The 18,473-nt window shown below is 44.1% G+C and overlaps 1 protein-coding gene across 1 annotated transcript in view; it reads left to right on the forward strand.

Annotated features, from left to right (window-relative positions):
- The window catches only part of LOC124015685 (protein kinase C alpha type-like), a 221,383-nt gene that overhangs the window by 198,087 nt on the left and 4,823 nt on the right, over positions 1–18,473 (forward strand). Inside the window, exon 16 of the mRNA XM_046331087.1 lies at positions 10,568–10,708. Within this exon, the coding sequence (XP_046187043.1) occupies positions 10,568–10,708 (141 nt within the window). The remainder of the gene's footprint in view (positions 1–10,567; positions 10,709–18,473) is intronic.

The raw sequence follows: 18,473 nt of genomic DNA on the forward strand, positions 1-18,473 counted from the left end.
CCCAAAGAACCCTTTGAACCTCCGCCCCGATCATAGAGATAGAATTACGAGAATGGAAATTCCCATTTGAAGTCGATGTAGTTATTTTTCGATGGCCACCTTCTCCGTTGCATCCAGCCCCACAACCATCACCCTTAAACCCATGTTCTTCCCCACTCCCCTCTGAAGCTAGTCTCTCACCCCGCTAACCTTGACCCTTCATGAAGTCAACCTTTATGAAGACACTTTCCATTGACATGTACAGCAGGAAGAGCAGGAAGTGATACGTCGATATAGTCTGTCGATAGATATTACTGACTTTAGTCTAAAGGCTACGTGCCAAAGGTTATGTCATTGAAGGATCTATCACAGTAGCCCGTAGGCACGGGTTTACTACCTAGATAGCGAAGGGCATACTGTACTATAGGGGGGGTAGTGGATTCAAAACCAGGGGAATTGGAGAAGCATGGTGATGAGTTATGGATGTGTGTACCTCATCCCTATTCATCACCAATTATAGTGCCCACCTGTGTAATGGTGGGTGGCCATCTACGCTCCTTGAAGGTCCTTTAATAGTGTCTGTTACAGGCGCGTAGGTTTCAAAATGGGAGTAGAAGGAGAGACGGAGACTTAAAAGCTTAAAACTAATTTGTCCTTATTTTTGACTGTGTGGGTCTTCATCTCTCATAGTACCCACCTGTGTGCATATATTGGACGGCAGCCATATTGTGGCAAAATCAAATCAAATGTAAAGGCAGAGGGAGAAACATAGGGAAGGGTGTGCCTGTGTGAGAGGAGAGGTGAAGACACTAATAACACGAGCAGGAGGAGAGATGGAACGTTCCAGGGCTGAGCCGAGTCAACGAGCTGTGTGATGACACACTCGTGTCCACACCTCCCCACTTAAACCTCCAGAGCTCTCACATCCTCGACCTCTCTATCAGTCTCTCTCTATCAGTCTCTCTCTATCAGTCTCTCTGCCTTCCTTCCTTCCTTCCTTATATATTTATTTATTTCCTTCCTTCCTTCCTTCTATATTTATTTCCTTCCTTCCTTCCTTCTATATTTATTTCCTTCCTTCCTTCCTTCTATATTTATTTCCTTCCTTCCTTCCTTCTATATTTATTTCCTTTAATAGCCTGTGGTACCCTGTCTCTGTCAGTGGAAGAGAGTGAGGCCCCTCCATTGTTTCTGCAGATGGGGGATTGCTTTGATAATGCTCTGCCTTTGTGGATGGGCCTTCCTCTAAGGCTGGCTTGAACAAAAGGTCTCGGGGAGGTGTGTGTGCCTGTGTTCTAGCAAGGACAGAACACTGTGAACCTGGTCATGATCCCTTAGCTCACCAGCCACAGACTGACTGATTCTCAGGCCTCAAGTTGACATTTTGAAGGTGAAGTCCAGCAAAGCAGACAGGATTCCGTTTGCAGCGTACAAGGGTTCCCTTTTCACAACGTGTAGGGGAACCGCATGACGTGTGAACACGGCCCTGACAATTACTTATTCCTTTTCCCCTGCTGTGACACACACACACACACGTCTAAGTCACAATTCTGACGCTGCCACCAACAGACAGGAGTAGAAAGGGACTGGCAGTCATTTTAGGAGTTGTTACATTACCCAGCATGCTTTGCTGCCACCACCACTTTCCGGCGGGTGAAGACATCAAAACTATGAAATAACACATATACATATAACATGTAATCATGTAGTAACCAAAAAATTGTTAAACAAATCAAAATATATTTTATATTTGAGATTCTTGAAAGTAGCCACCCTTTGCCTTGATGACAGCTTTGCACACTCTTGGCATTCTCTCAACCAGCTTCATGAGCCTCAGAAAATTGCAGCCCAAATAAATGCTTCACAAAGTTCAAGTAACAGACACATCTCAACATCAACTGTTCAGAGGAGACTGTGTGAATCAGGTCTTCATGGTCAAATTGCTGCAGAGAAACCACTACTAAAGGACGCCAATAAGAAGAAGAGATTTGCTTGGGCCAAGAAACATGAACAATAGACATTAGACGGGTAGAAATCTGTCCTTTGGCCTGATGAGTCCAAATTTGAGATTTTTGGTTCCAACCGCTGTGTCTTTGTGAGACACAGAGTAGGTGAACTGATGATCTCCGCATGTGTGGTTCCCACCGTAAAGCATGGAAGAGGAGGTGTGATGGTGTGGGTGTACTTTGCTGGTGACACTGTCAGTGATTTATTTAGAATTCAAGGCATATTTAACCAGCATGGCTACAACAGTATTCTGCAGCAGTATTCTACCAATCCTTATCCCAGTCTGCTGTTCCCACATGCTTCAAGAGGGCCACCATTGTTCCTGTTCCCAAGAAAGCAAAGGTAACTGAGGTAAACGACTACTTCCGTCATCATGAAGTGCTTTGAGAGACTAGTCAAGGACCAAATCACCTCCACCCTACCCGTCACCCTAGACCCACTCCAATTTGCATACCGCCCCAATAGGTCCATAGACGACACAATCACAACCATACTGCACACTGCCCTAACCCATCTGGACAAGAGGAATACCTATGTGAGATTGCTGTTCTACAGCTCAGCATTTAACACCATAGTACCCTCCAAACTCGTCATCAATCTCGAGACCCTGGGTCTCGACCCCGCCCTGTGCAACTGGGTACTGGACTTCCTGACAGGCTGCCCCCAGGTGGTGAGGGTAGGTAACTACATCTTCACCCTGCTGATCCTCAACACTGGGGCCCCACAAGGGTGCGTTCTGAGCTCTCTCCTGTACTCCCTGTTCACCCACGACTGTGTGGCCATGCACGCCTCCAACTCAATCATCAAGTTTGCGGATGCCACTACAGTGGTAGGTTTGATTAACAACAACGACGAGACAGCCTACAGGGAGGAGGTGAGGGCCCTCGGAGTGTGGTGTCAGGAGAATAACCTCACACTCAACGTCAACAAAACAAAGGAGATGATTGTGGACTTCAGGAAACAGCAGAGGGAGCACCCCCCAGTCCTCATCGACGGGACAGTAGTGGAGATGGTAGTAAGTTTTAAGTTCCTCGCTTTACACATCACGGATAAACTGAATTGGTCCACCCACACAGACAGCGTTGTGAAGAAGGCACAGCAGCGCCTCTTCAACCTCAGGAGGCTGAAGAAATTTGTCTTGTCACCAAAAGCACTCACAAACTTCTACAGATGCACGATCGAGAGCATCCTGTTGGGCTGTATCACTGCCTGGTACGGCAACTGCTCCGCCCACAGCCGTAAGGCTCTCCAGAAGGTAGTGAGGTCTGCACAACGCATCACCTGGGGCAAACTATCTGCCCTCCAGGGCACCTACACCACCCGATGTCACAGGAAGGCCATAAAGATCATCAAGGACAACAACCATCCGAGCCACTGCCTGTTCACCCCACTATCATCCAGAAGGCGAGGTCAGTACAGGTGCATCAAAGCAGGGACCGAGAGACTGAAAAACAGCTTCTATCTCAAGGCCATCAGACTGTTAAATAGCCACCACAAACATTGAGTGGCTGCTGCCAACATACTGACTCAACTCCAGCCAATTTAATAATGGAAATTGATGGGAATTGATATTAAAATGTATCACTAGCCACTTTAAACAATGCCACTTAATATAATGTTTACATACCCTACATTACTCATCTCATATGTATATACTGTACTTGATACCATCTACTGCATCTATGCCGTTTTGTACCATCACTCATTCATATATCTTCATGTACATATTCTTCATCCCTTTACACTTGTGTGTGTATAAGGTAGTAGTTGTGGAATTGTTAGGTTAGATTACTCGTTGGTTATTACTGCGTTGTCGGAACTAGAAGCGCAAGCATTTCACTACACTCGCATTAACATCTGCTAACCATTTGTATGTGACAAATACAATTTGATTTGATTTGATCCCATCTGGTTTGCACTTAGTGGGACTATCATTTGTTTTTCAACATGTCAATGACCCAACACACCTCCAGGCTGTGTATGGGCTATTTGACCAAGAAGGAGAGTGATGGAGAGCTGCATTGGAGGACCTGGCCTCCACAATCACCCAACCTTAACCCAATTGAGATGGTTTGGGATGAGTTGGACCGCAGAGTGAAGGAAAAGCAGCCAACAAGTACTCAACATATGTGGGAACTCCGTCAAAACTGTTGGAAAAGCATTCCAGGTGAAATTTGGTTGAGAGAATGCCAAGAGTGTGCGAAGCTGTCATCAAGGCAAAGGGTGGCTAAGTTTTTGGATTTGTTTTGCTCCCCCATCCTATGCTAACCTACAGTATATGACGCTATACCCAGATGCTATGTTGCTGCTATGTTGCTGCATCCATACTGCCACAACAGAGACTCTGGTCAAAAGTAGGGCACTACATAGGGAATAAGGTGCCATTTTGGACGCGGTCATTAATACTTTTTCTCTCGTTACATTTCAATTACAACAAATGATGTTTTTCGGTAAAGATAGTGGAGTACTGTACCTACCAGGCTGGCTATGCAACCAATTTCACCCCCTGCTTATGTAACATACGCCCACCGACAGACACACACTCCTAATGAGCATTATGTTCCAACGTGAGTGGGCAACTTTCTAAAAGGGCTATTTAAGTCCATGCACGCTGTTGTGAAACTTAAAGAAGGACAGGGAGGAGAAAGAGCTAGAATTCGTGTTCAACTAGGAAAATACACTGCTGTAAAATATACTGTGTCCCTAAAATGTATATAGTATGTATAAGCTGGAAGTAGAAGCCTAAGTGTTGCAATCCAAGATGGCATCGCAGTCGGACGTGTGTTTGTCTTGTGTTGCCCCATGTAAATAGCCGGTTTCGTTGTTGTTTTTTTGTATATATTTTAATCTCACTTTCCACCTACGATCTAAATATACTTTCCTGCAACCCACCTCGCCCAATGTGGTACGGATCTGCAATTTTTATACATTATAACTGGAACCTCCATCAAAAGCGCACTAGCTAGTAGTCACTGTTAGCCACGGCTAGCGGTCTTCACCTTTTATCTCGGACACCAGCCAGCTTTAGCTCGGTCAATACATGCCAGTCTGCACATCGCGATATCAACCCAGAGCATATCGGACTGCTTTTCTCCACCACATCACCGGATTCCTGTCTGCCGACGTAATCGTCTGATGTGGTTTCAACAGGCTTTTCCGTTGCGATGTCGCCAAAGACCCATCTGCTAAAGACCCTTCTGTAACCGTAAAAGCCTTGGTTTCATGCATGCTAACATTAGAAGCCTCCACCCTAAATGTGTTTTATTCACTGCTTTAGCACACTCCGCCAACCCTGATGTCATAGCCGTGTCTGAATCCTGGCTTAGGAAGGCCACCAAAAATGCTTACATTTCCATCCCCAACTACAACATTTTTGTCAAGATAGAACTGCCAAAGGGAGCGGCTACTGCAGAGAGAGCCTGCAGAGTTCTGTCATACTGTCCAGGTCTGTGCCCAAACAGTTTGAGCTTCTACTTTTAAAAATCCACCTTTCCAGAAACAAGTCTCTCACTGTTGCCGCTTGTTATAGACCCCCCCCCCCCTCAGCCCCCAGCTGTGCCCTGGACACCATATGTGAATTGATTTCCCCCCATCTATCTTCAGAGTTCGTACTGTGAGGTGACCTAAACCAGAATAGTTTAGCACCCCGGCCATCCTGCAATCTAAACTAGATGCCCTCAATCTCATACAAATTATCAAGGAACCTACCAGGTACAACCCTAAATCTGTAAACATGGGCACCCTCATAGATATCATCCTGACCAACTTGCCCTGTAAATACACCTCTGTTGTCTTCAATCAGGATCTCAGCGATCACTGCCTCATTGCCTGCGTCCGTAATGGGTCTGCGGTCAAACGACCACCCCTCATCACTGTCAAACGCTCCCTAAAACACTTCAGCGAGCAGGCCTTTCTAATCGACCTGGCCTGGGTATCCTAGAAGGATATTGAACTCATCCCGTCAGTATGCCTGGTTGTTCTTTAAAAGTGCTTTCCTCACCATCTTAAATAAGCATGCCCCATTCAACATATGTAGAACTAAGCCCTTGGTTCACTCCAGACTTGACAGCCCTTGACCAGCACAAGAACATCCTGTGGCGTACTGCATTAGCATCGAAAAGCCCCTGCGGTATGCAACTTTTCAGGGAAGTCAGAAACCAATATACAGTCAGTTAGGAAAGCTAAGGCTAGCTTTTTCAAACAGAAATTTGCATCATGTAGCACTAATTCCAAAATGTTTTGGGACACCATAAAGTCCATGGAGAATAAGAGCACCTACTCCCAGCTGCCCACTGCACTGAGGCTAGGAAACACTGTCACCACAGATAAATATATGATAATAGAGAATTTCAAGAAACATTTCTCTACAGCTGGCCATGCCGTGGCTACCCCTACCCTGGCCAACAGCTCTCCACACCCGCAGTGACTCCACCCAAATCCAGACAGCTGATGTAATGAAAGAGCTGCAAAATCTGGATCCCTACAAATTAGCTGGGCTAGGAAATCTGGACCCTCTCTTTCGAAAATTATCTGCCGAAATTGTTGCAACCCCTATTACTAGTCAACTTCTCTTTTGTATCATCTGAGATCCATTAGGGAAGGGGGAGACACTCCAGACCCAAACTGTTATAGACCTATATCCATCCTGCCCTGCCTTTCTAGTCTTCAAAAGCCAAGCCAAGATCACCAACCATTTAGAATCCCTCCATACCTTCTCCACTATGCAATCTGGTTTCCGAGCTGGTCATGGTTGCACCTCAGCCACACTCAAGGTCCTAAATGATATCATAACCGCCATCGATAAGAGACAATACTGTGCAGCTGTATTCATCGACCTGGCCAAGGCTTTCAACTCTGCATTCTTATCGGCAGACTCAATAGCCTTGGTTTCTCAAATGACTGCCTCGCCTGGTTCACCAACTACTTCTCAGATAGAGTTCAGTGTGTCAAATCAGAGGGCCTGTGGTCCGGACCTCTGGCAGTCTCTATGGGGTGCCACAGGGTGCAATTCTCGGGCCGACTCTTTTCTCTGTATTTATCAATGATGTCGCTCTTACTGCTGGTGTATACATCTGGCCCTTCCTTGAACACTGTGTTAACGAACTTCCAAACAAGCTTCAATGTAATACAATACTCCTTCCGTGGCCTCCAACTGCTCTTAAATGCTAGTAAAACTAAATGCATACTCTTCAACCGATTGCTGACCACCCCCGCCTAACATCACTACTCTGGACGTTTCTGACTTAGTATATGTGGACATCTACAAATACCTAGGTGTCTGCTTAGACTGTAAACTCTCCTTCCAGACTCACATTAAGCATCTCCAATCTAAAGTTAAATCTAGAACCGGCTTACTATTTCGCAACAAGGCATCCTTCACTCATGCTGCCAAACATACCCTTGTAAAACTGACTATCCTACTGATCCTTGACTTCGGCGATGTCATTTACCAAATAGCCTCCAACACTCTACTCAGCAAATTGGATGCAGTCTATCACAATGCCATCCGTTTTGTCCCCAAAGCCCCATACACTACCCACCACTGCGACCTGTATGCTCTCATTGGCTGGCCCTCGCTACATTTTCGTCGCCAAACCCACTGGCTCCAGGTCATCTATAAGTCTTTGCTAGGTAAAACCCCGCCTTATCTCAGCTCACTGGTTATCATAGCAACACCCACCCGCAGCACACGTTCCTGCAGGTATATTTCACTGGTCATCCCCAAAGCCAACACCTTGGCCACCTTTCCTTCCAGTTCTCTGCTGCCATTGACTGGAATGAATTGCAAAAATCACTGAAGCTGGAGACTTATATCACCATCACTGACTTTAAGCATCAGCTGTCAGAGCAGCTTACCGATCGATCGCTGTACCTGTACACAGCCCATCTGTAAATATCACACCCAACTACCTCATCCCCATATTGTTATTTATTTTTTTGCTCTTTTACACCCCATTATCTCTACATGCACATCATCATCTGCACATCTATCACTCCAGTGTTAATGCTAAATTGTAATTATTTTGCCTCTATGGCCTATTCATTTACTTAACTCCCTAATCTTACTACATTTGCACACACTGTACATAGATTTTTCTACGGTGTTATTTACTGTACGTTTGCTTATCCCATGTGTAACTCGGTGTTGTTTTTGTCGCACTGCTTTGCTTTATCTTGACCAGGTTGCAGTTGTAAATGAGAACTTGTTCTCAACTGGCCTGCCTGGTTAAATAAAGGTGAAATTAAAAACTCAATTTTAAAAATATGCCAATTAGGGGAGGGATGGTAGGGTTAGGGAGAAATCTATTTTACAAATGTAAATACAGTTACAGTTAAAAGTTTGGACACCTGCTCCTTCGAGGGTTTATCTTTATTTTTAATATGTTCTGCAATGTAGAATAATAGTGAAGACATCACAACTATGAAATAACACATATGGAATCATGTCGTAACCACAAGTGTTAAACAAGTCAAAATATATTTTATAATTAAGATTCTTCAAAGTCGCCACCCTTTGCCTTGACAGCTTTGCACACTCTTGGCATTATCTCAACCAGCTTCAGGAGGTAGTCACCTGGAATGCATTTCAATTAACCGATTTTCCTTGGTAAAAGTTGATTTGTGGAATTTCTTTCCTTAATGCGTTTGAGCCAATCAGTTGTGTTGTGACAAGGCAGGGGTGATGCACAGAAGATAGCCCTAATTGTTCAAAGACGAAGTCCATATTATGGCAAGAACAGCTCAAATAAGCAAAGAGAAACGACTGTCCATCATTACTTTAAGACATGAAGGTCAGTCAATCCAGAAAATGTCAAGAACTTTGAAAGTTTCTTCAAGTGCAGTCGGATAAACCATCAAGTACTATGATGAAACTGGCTCTCATGAGGACCGCCACAGGAAAGGAAGACCCAGAGTTACTTCTTCTGCAGAGGATAAGTTCATTAGAGTTACTAGCCTCAGAAATTGCAGCCCAAATAAATGCTTCACAGAGTTCAAGTAACAGACACATCTCAACATCAACTGTTCAGAGGAGACCGTGTGAATCAGGCCTTCATGGTCAAATTTCTACTAAAGGACACAAATAATAGGAAAAGACTTCCTTGGGCCAAGAAACACGTGCAATGGACATTAGACCTGTGGAAATCTGTCCTTTTGTCTGATGAGTCCAAATTTGAGATTTTTGCTTCCCATCGCTGTGTCTTTGTGAGACACAGAGTTGGTGAACAGATGATTTACGCATGTGTGGTTCCCAATGTGAAGCATGGAAGAGGAGGTGTGATGGTGTGGGAGTGCTTTTCTAGTAACACTGTCTGTGATTTATTTAGAATTCAAGGTACACTTAACTAGCATGGCTACCACAGCATTATGCAGCGATACGTCAACCCATCTGGTTTGCGCTTAGTGGGACTATTATTTGTTTTTCAACAGGACAATGACCCAACACACCTCCAGGCTGTGTAAGGGCTATTTGACAAAAAAGGAGAGTGATGGAGTGCTGCATCAGATGACCTGGCCTCCACAATCACCTGACCTCAACCCAATTGAGATGATTTGGGATGAGTTGGACCGCAGAGTGAAGGAAAAGTAGCCAACAAGATCTCAGGATATGTGGGAACTCCTTCAAGACTGTTGGAAAAGCATTCCAGGGAAAGCTGGTTGAGAGAATGCCAAGAGTCTGCAAAGCTGTCATCAAGGCAAAGGGTGGCTATCTGAAGAATCTGGAATGTAACATGTTTAACCCTTTTTTGGTTACTACATGATTCCATATGTATTATTTCATAGTTTTGATATCTTCACTATTATTCTACAACGTGCTGTACAAAATGTACACTACTGTTTTCTTATTTTATAATATATGCCTTTTAGCAGATGCTTTTATCCAAAACAACTTACAGCAGTGCGTTCACACATTTCTGTACGGCTGGCTCCAGTGTGAATCCAACCCACAAAGAGTGGCTGTCATTATTGACATTTGTCGTGATGTTGTTTGAGTGTGATTACTGCTCTAGTTCAGCAAGGAAATACGTTTGTTTGATGGTTTTTCAATGTCGGGTTTTGTCTACATAGTGCGCCCCCACGTCGCCTCCTGCTGTGCGATTGTAAGTGACAACCATAACACATTACATCTAGGAGAGAGGACGATTGTATCCCTTTTAACAACCCCCATCTGTTTTCCCTACTGACCCAGAAAAAAAGAGAGAATAAGATTGAGAGAACAAAAAGAGGAAGCATAGAAAATAACTGCCCCCATATTGACTATAGACGACCCTAATTTCAATGGTCTCCACTAAACTCATGACTCATGACTCATGTTCCCATTCCTCCCTTCTTATTTTCCCAACCTCAGCCAATGAGCAAATAGTAGAATATAGAATCTATTTAGTCTTTCTATTTCTATGGCTATCTATCGTTCCATTTCTAGTCTGTCTATGCCAGCCTCCACTTGCTGATGACCTCATAGTGGAATTGAGATCTATCTCTATGGCCCTTCCCTGATTGACAGAATAGTGACATGTTTATCTGTAGAATTGCCATTCTAGCTGTTCTAACTCTATGGCCCTTCCCTGCTTTTCCCTCCCAGCTGATGACCAAACACCCCTCGAAGCGTCTGGGCTGTGGCTCCGAGGGAGAGAGGGACATCCAGGAGCACGCCTTCTTCAGACGCATCGACTGGGAACGCCTCCAGAACCGCGAGATCCAGCCCCCCTTCAAGCCCAAAGGGGTGAGTCACACACACACACACACACACACACACACACACACACACACACACACACACACACACACACACACACACACACACACACACACACACACACACACACACACACACACACACACACACACACACACACACACACACACACACACACACACACACATCCATACACACAACCTACAGTACCCATGTCTGATTAAAATGAGGTTTAAAATAAATGTACATTGTACATGCGGTTTGCTGTCGTCATCTAGGTTTCTTCTTTAATGCAAAATGGTTGAAGTGGTGGCGCAGTCGTAGCTTTGTGTTCTTTCAGTGGCACAGTGAGTCACATCCCCTGTTCATTGGTATGTTTGGCCCGTTTTCACACACAGTGGACATATACTCCACTGAGGAGTGTGTGTGTCCTATTTGGTTGCTTACTATCCGATGCGATCTCAGTTTCGCATTCGAATGAGTAACAACACCTACTCACACACACATGCACACATTTATGTGTACACATACATACTTACACACACACACACTATGCAAGCGTGTACAATAGACGCACACACAAACACACACACACCTGTGAATGTCCTGCGGCCGTCTGTCACCATAGTAGAGCCAAGGCACACTCCCTTCTGGTCTGTTGTCAGATCAGATTGGGCTGCATCTGAATGGAGTCTGTTTGGCAACTCTCACAGGTTACAGTCCAGTCGGGTCCAGCACCATTTGTTTAGCATGGCAAAGCCCCAGTGGCTATCGTCTCTCAGTCGTCGCACTGAACCAAAGACAACCTTTTCTAACGACAAAGCCTCTGCATGGGCTACAATACAGTACAACAATACTACTCATTTTACTCACATGTATACCACAATGATTCCTCATTTAACCTCATGGTTTCATATTGTATGCATATATTTCAAGCAGTACTACTATGTAAGTACCCATATAGTATGTGCTTAAATCTCCCAGCAATGAGAATATTCCCCAGAAACAAACATTTACACACACACACACACACAAATGTGTAATTACAAAGCAGTAGTTACATAGTGGAGCAACAGTGTGTAATAACACACTTTTTCATAATTGTGTGTGTGTGTGTGTGTGTGTGTGTGTGTGTGTGTGTGTGTGTGTGTGTGTGTGTGTGTGTGTGTGTGTGTGTGTGTGTGTGTGTGTGTGTGTGTGTGTGTGTGTGTGTGTGTGTGTGTGTGTGTGTGTGTGTGTGTGTGTGTGTGTTCACACGGTATGAGCGGCCTCGCTGTCATACGAAGCCAGGGAGTGTTTTTGAATCCCTGTGTGTACACACACACACATACTTTATTATGAAAGTGAAGTAGGCGAAAGGGATGAAGTAGGTCATTCGGTGTGTACGTTCAGCTGTGTGCGTGTCTTCATTGTCTATCTTCCTTTTAAATATGCATTGCACATCTGTTCCAAACCCCAGAGGTCTCCAGTGCTTCTCACAAGGTGAATACTGGCATTCCACTGTCCCTGTAGTCTCACGCTGGATTCAATTTGTGTGTGGACTCCAGTATGAGTATGTGGGTAGATGAAATTCTTACAGTGAAATGCTTACTTACGAGCCCCTAACCAACAGTGCAGTTTAAAAAATACAGATAAGAAATAAAAGTAACAGGTAATTAAAGAGCAGCAGTAAAATAACAATAGCGAGACTATAAACGGAGGTACAGAGTCAGTGTGCGGGGGCACCGGTTAGTTGAGGCAATATGTACATGCAGGTAGAGTTAGTAAAGTGACTATGTATAGATGATCACAACAGAGAGTAGCAGTGGTGTAAAGGAGGGGGGGGGCAATGCAAATAGTCTGGGGAGCCATTTGATTAGATGTTCAGGAGTCTTATGACTTGGGGGTAGAAGCTGTTTAGGAGCCTCTTGGACCTAGACTTGGCGCTCCGGTACCGCTTGCTGTGCGGTAGCAGAGAGAACAGTCTACGACTAGGGTAGCTGGGGTCTTTGACAATTTTTAGGGCCTTCCTCTGACACCGCCTGGTATAGAGGACCTGGATGGCAGGAAGCTTGGCCCCGGTGATGTACTGGGCCGTACGCACTACCCTCTGTAGTGCCTTGCGGTCGGAGGCCGAGCAGTTGTTATACCAGGCAGTGACGCAACCAGTCGGGATGTTCTCAATGATGTAGCTGTAGAACCTTTTGAGGATCTGAGGACCCATGCCAAATCTTTTCCGTCTCCTGGGGGGGAATAGGTTTTGTCGTGCCCTCTTCACGACTGTCTTGGTGGGCTTGGACCATGCTAGTTTGTCAGTGATGTAGACTCCAAGGAACTTGAAGCTCTCAACCTGCTCCACTGCAGCCCCGTCGATGCAGCCCCGTCTCTCTAATCCTCTTCTCCTTTCGTCCTCTCATCCTCATCCCCCTCTCATCCTCTCCTCCTCAATCACACTTCATGCCTGTTCTGACAGCTGGGAGATTGCCATTTAATAGCCAGGTACAGCGAGACCCAGGTTATGAACACTAGAGGGTTTATCCATCTATCGGAAACAGAGCAGGACAGATAGAACGCAGGGGAGAATAACAAGAACACCTGCCACAGTAGCTGTTTATAGATATAGTTTATCTAGACTCGTATTTAGAGTACCACTTGATATGTGGTTTAAGTTTGTAGAGATGGAAGTGGTTAGCAGTTTCTTACTGGCCACATCATTTAATGTAACAAGTCAAACAATTCATGGTAACCTGGTTAATAATTCATTTGGAGCCAGCGTTTATTTAAAACATACGTTTATTTGATTTAAATTTGTGCCGTTGCCCGGGTATCAAAAGTGGCAGGCGGCTATTTGAGGGACTGCGTTTTAATTTCCGTTTCACAGTAGTCATATTGAGGAAGTATTGGATTGGAACATAAAGCCAGGCACACATATAAAACACGTTAAAAATACTGTCGGCACAAACACACCAATCTACATTTTGGACTGTCTATGAGTCACAGTAGATTTTGTAGGCAGGGAAGTCGTGTTATTAGATAAAGCACGTCCACTTGTCCTGGTATGTTTTTAGTGATGGTGACTTTCTGTGTTCTTTTTGGATTTTCCATCCAGATTCATGTGAGAAAGAAACATTAATAGTGTTATCTGATAACTAAAGAAACATTTTGGATAATACTATAGTCGGACTGATTTCAAAGGATGGATGAAACGAGAGGTATCAGCAGTTCACAAGGATGTACCAGGTGTATCTTGGTGTTACAACTGTAGTGTTTTAAGTGTTGTTGACCAAAGAAAATGCCTTCAAGTGTTCACACCCATTGACTTTTTAAAATGGATTCAATTTAGATTTTCTGTCACTGTCCTACACACAATGTCCCAGAATGTCATAATGGAGTTATGTTTATTGACATTTTTACAAAGTAATTAAAAAATGAATAGCTGAAATGTCTTGAGTCAATATGTATTTGTTAAGGCAAGCCTAAATAAGTTCAGGAGTAAAATGTTCATTAACAAGTTGCATGGACTCACTCTGTGTGCAATAATGACTACCTTATATCTTTACCACACACATACATTTATCTTTAGGATCGCTCAGTCGAGCAGTGAATTTCAAACACTGATTCAACCACAAAGACCAGGGAGGTTTTCCAATGCCTTGCAAAGAAGGGCACGTATTGCTAGATAGTTTTGTTTTAAAAGTTGACATTGAATATCCCTTTGAGCATGGTGAAGTTATTAATTACACTTGGGATGGTGTATCAATACATCCACAAAGATACAGGTGTCCTTCCTAACTCAGTTGCCCGAGAGGAAGGAAACCACTCAGAGATTTCAGCATGAGGCCAATGGTGACTTTAAAACAGTTACATGTGATAGGAGAAAACTGAGGATGGATCAACAACATTGTAGTTACTGCACAATACTAAAATAATTGACAGAGTGAAAAGAAGGAAGCCTGTACAGAATAAAACATAATCCAAAACATGCATCCTGTTTGCATCAAAGTACTAAAGCAATACTGAAAATGTTTTGGCAAAGACATTACTGAGTACCACTCTCAAAGATGTCAACCATAGTGGTGACTGTATCATGTTATGGGTATGCTTGTTATCGTTAAGTCTGGGGAGTTTTTCAGGATAAAACAAAAATAATGGAGCTAAGCACAGGCAAAATCCTAGAGGTTAACCTGGTTGTCTGCTTTCCACCAGACACTGGGAGATGAATTCGCCTTTCAGGAGGTCAAAATACCTGAAACAATAACCTGAAAGGCCATATTAACACTGGATTTGCTTACCAAGAAGACAGTGAATGTTCCTGAGTGGCCGAGTTACAGTTTTGACTTAAATCACCTTGAAAATGGTTGTCTAGCAATGATAACCAAACGATGTTACAGAGCTTGAAAATTATGTGCAAATGTTGCACAATCCACGCGTTGGAAAGCTCATAGAGACTCACATCTGTATTTGCTGACAAAGGTGCTTCGACAAAGTAGTGACTCAGAGGTGTGAATACTTATGCAAATGCGATTTCTATATATAATTTTCAATACATTTGCCAAAATTTCTATTGAGGTATTGTGTGTAGATGGGTTAAAAATATATATATATTTCATCCATTTTGAATTCAGGCTGTAACATAAAATGTGGATTAAGTTCCCCTCAACTTGAATACTTTCTGAAGGCGCTGTAAGAAGATCATCAAAACAACACTGAGAGGCTGAAGGTCGTTCTGTATTAAGAGCGGGTTGGAGAGAGGGAAAGAGAGGAAGAGAGGTGAGAGAGACACCTCGGCAAGTATTTGAATGGAGACAGACACAGCCATTTATCATACTAAATAGAGTTCCTTTAATGTCTGTGTGTGTGACACGGAGAAAGACCCAAAGTAGGTCAAACAGCAGTTTGCGAGCAATGCCATCTGTCATTAAGGGTAGCTCAGCGTAACGTGTACAATGAGTGGACATCGTAACAGACGTTAAACACAGCGGAAGCGAAGCTGCGGCAGGTTTGAGTCAATTTCATTGGAGTCGACAGTCAGTCAATCCAGAAAGTAAGCTGGAATTGCACTTGACTTCATGATTGAATTGAATTCAAGTTTAATTGACCAGAGATATATTTGCATATGGGGGGGGGTTAGGTCTCAGAGACAAAAGGGGGAGGATTTAAAAGAGGAGAGGAGGTGATAAGAGGTTGGGGCAGAAATATATTGCCTTGTGAGAGATTGTTTGTTTCGATCGATATGAGATCTCTGACTATCTGTGTGACTGACTGGCCACTGTTCAAACAAGACAAATGGCTATTTGCATAGTGATGCAGGCACCACTACGCTCGAATACTACAGTATTCGAGGAGACTGATAGAGGGTGACGGAAGGGATTTGTGCAGTACTCCTTTCATCCATCTCTTTTGTGGACACAAATCCCATAAACCTCATCATAATCTGTTGTGGCGTTAATGAATTTGTGGCTTTTCTTCAATATGTATTATAAGGAGATCTGTGCTCTTTTGCGCCACAAATGTGGCCATATCACTGTGTGATTTCTCTCTTCTATGTTGATGTGTGTTGTTGCTATCTCTCCTCTTCTCCCTCCTACTGCGTCTTAACACAGAGTGACAGTGGGTGGCTGGTGTCACTTGTCAGTCAGCGTAGGAGTCAAGGAGGACAGTCGGAGGCCCCAGGCCCACTGCGCACACGCACGGACACACGCATACACCACACAACTATGAATATAGGACAACGGGACTTTTCCCCTTCGAATCAACACCGACGTGCCGTGTAGACGACCACACCGACCCAATCAATGGAGGTTTTCCAACCACGGGGGAACACACACAGCTGTACAACGATGTAGGCCTCCATAGGGAATCCATAGTGAATTCCACTCTGGAGAAAGAAACTTCCACATGCAGACAGAGGCTTTCCATGATAGAAAAAAACACTATGCCCACCCAAACGTTACCGAACTGGTTCAGATTTGTACCTTTCACATGATCCTTTCTGGCATGGATTCCGGCAACTATGTTGGGTGTATTTCTGAGGTGTCCTAATCGGGGATTGATGTAGATTTAGAGTCAATATCTCACCAATCTTCCCCTATCTACAAGGGTGGCCAATGGCGTTGCACCTTATTGACATGTAAATTCAACTAACCGATCTGAACACATAAACATCCAATTAAATATTTCTGCTGTAGCAAGAGGAAGCATAACCAACCCTACTACAGGTGCGCAACGAGGCCAGCACAGTACAGCTTGCATCTGCTTGTCTCTGCTAAGTCATGTAAATCAACCCATATCCTTTTCCTGTGTCGGCTTACTGTACAGAGAGAGAGATATAGAGAGGGAGGGATATTCCCTGCCAGGTCCCCGGGGAGGTTTAAAGCCCATTAAGTAGAACAAACACACACACACACACAGTGTAGGTGGAATAACTGATGAGGACAGAGCGAGAAGAGGTGCAGCAGGGTTTCTGGTGTAAACACAGAACCACACTGTGAAGTTGGAGAATAAGTCTTTAATTCCCCAGTCCCCACTGCCTGTGCTCTCTGTAATGCCCCTATGAACTTTGGTACTGGCGACAAGGTACCAAAGGTACTGGCGACAATCCTTAGACTCTTAAGACCCCAACCCAAGAGGGAATCACTGCAACCTACGCACCAGGATCCTCCAAAATAAACCACCATTTTGGGGGGGGGGAGATTGCCTTTGAAAAGAAGTGTTCCAAACTCTACAGGCCTTCACGTATCGACTGTTAGAAGGCACACTGTGTCACGAAGTGGAATTGAGGCCTCCACAAGTTCAAGCCACAGCGCGAGGCGCTTTAAGGGTGTCAGAAGTGTGACGCGACTGACAGCAGTGCTCACAGCGGTATTTTTGGTGTTGGCGGCCATTTTGTGCCATTTGCGTCCCAGTCGCCCTAATGTTCTTCAGCAATGCCGTAGGGCAAGAGCAGCTGCTCTTATTCAGATGTATTGCCATACTGTCATGTAACAACCACACACAATGCGTAAGCAGACGTATTCCCCAGTCACTCTGGATAAGGGCATCTGCTAATAAATGACTCAAATGTGAAGTGTAAATCCATTTTCTCTGCCCATTTTGCAGTTTCTTTTTAAACATACACAACACAATTTTAAATAAGACAACTGAATGCTGGCGTGACGCCATTGAGAACTACGTCATACATACATACATCCATACATCCATACATACATACATACAAATCCATCGCATGCTGTATGTTTTCTAGGACTATCATCTTGCAGACGACAGAAGTGAGATGTTTCACCCATATGCTCCCAGAGCGTTCATGTAGTTGACCTTGGCTTGTTAGCTGCGGAATGCTAATCCAACCACCCCCCTCGACTGACACGTCTCCCTGCCATTGACAGGTTTGGATAGCCCCGTCTTTACAGTCGCGATGAAAGCTGCTCCACATTTCTCACGTTCAGTTGCAGACGTTTTCTCTGCTCTTGTCAACGCGCCAATTAACCCTTTGACAACCCCGCTGTACATCGATTGGCCGCGTGGCTATTTTGATTCAAGTGAGCTTTTCCTCTGTCGCAACGCAATCAGATTTGACATTTGAGGTGAGATGTTACATAAGACCTCTATATACAGTGGGGTGTGAAATTATTGGTAAAGATTAGCAATAAGGACTGTATGAAATAATTCAACTATTGTATGTGCAAGAAAAAAATGGAAAGTATTTTATACATACAATTGCTCAGAGAAAATAATATATTTTCAATAGTAATCTTTTTTTTTTCAAAACGGTAGGGGTCATATTTATTTAACACCGTTGTTATTGCTCATCTTT

This window comes from Oncorhynchus gorbuscha, linkage group LG26 (assembly GCF_021184085.1).
Source record: "Oncorhynchus gorbuscha isolate QuinsamMale2020 ecotype Even-year linkage group LG26, OgorEven_v1.0, whole genome shotgun sequence".
NCBI classification, from domain to species: domain Eukaryota; kingdom Metazoa; phylum Chordata; class Actinopteri; order Salmoniformes; family Salmonidae; genus Oncorhynchus; species Oncorhynchus gorbuscha.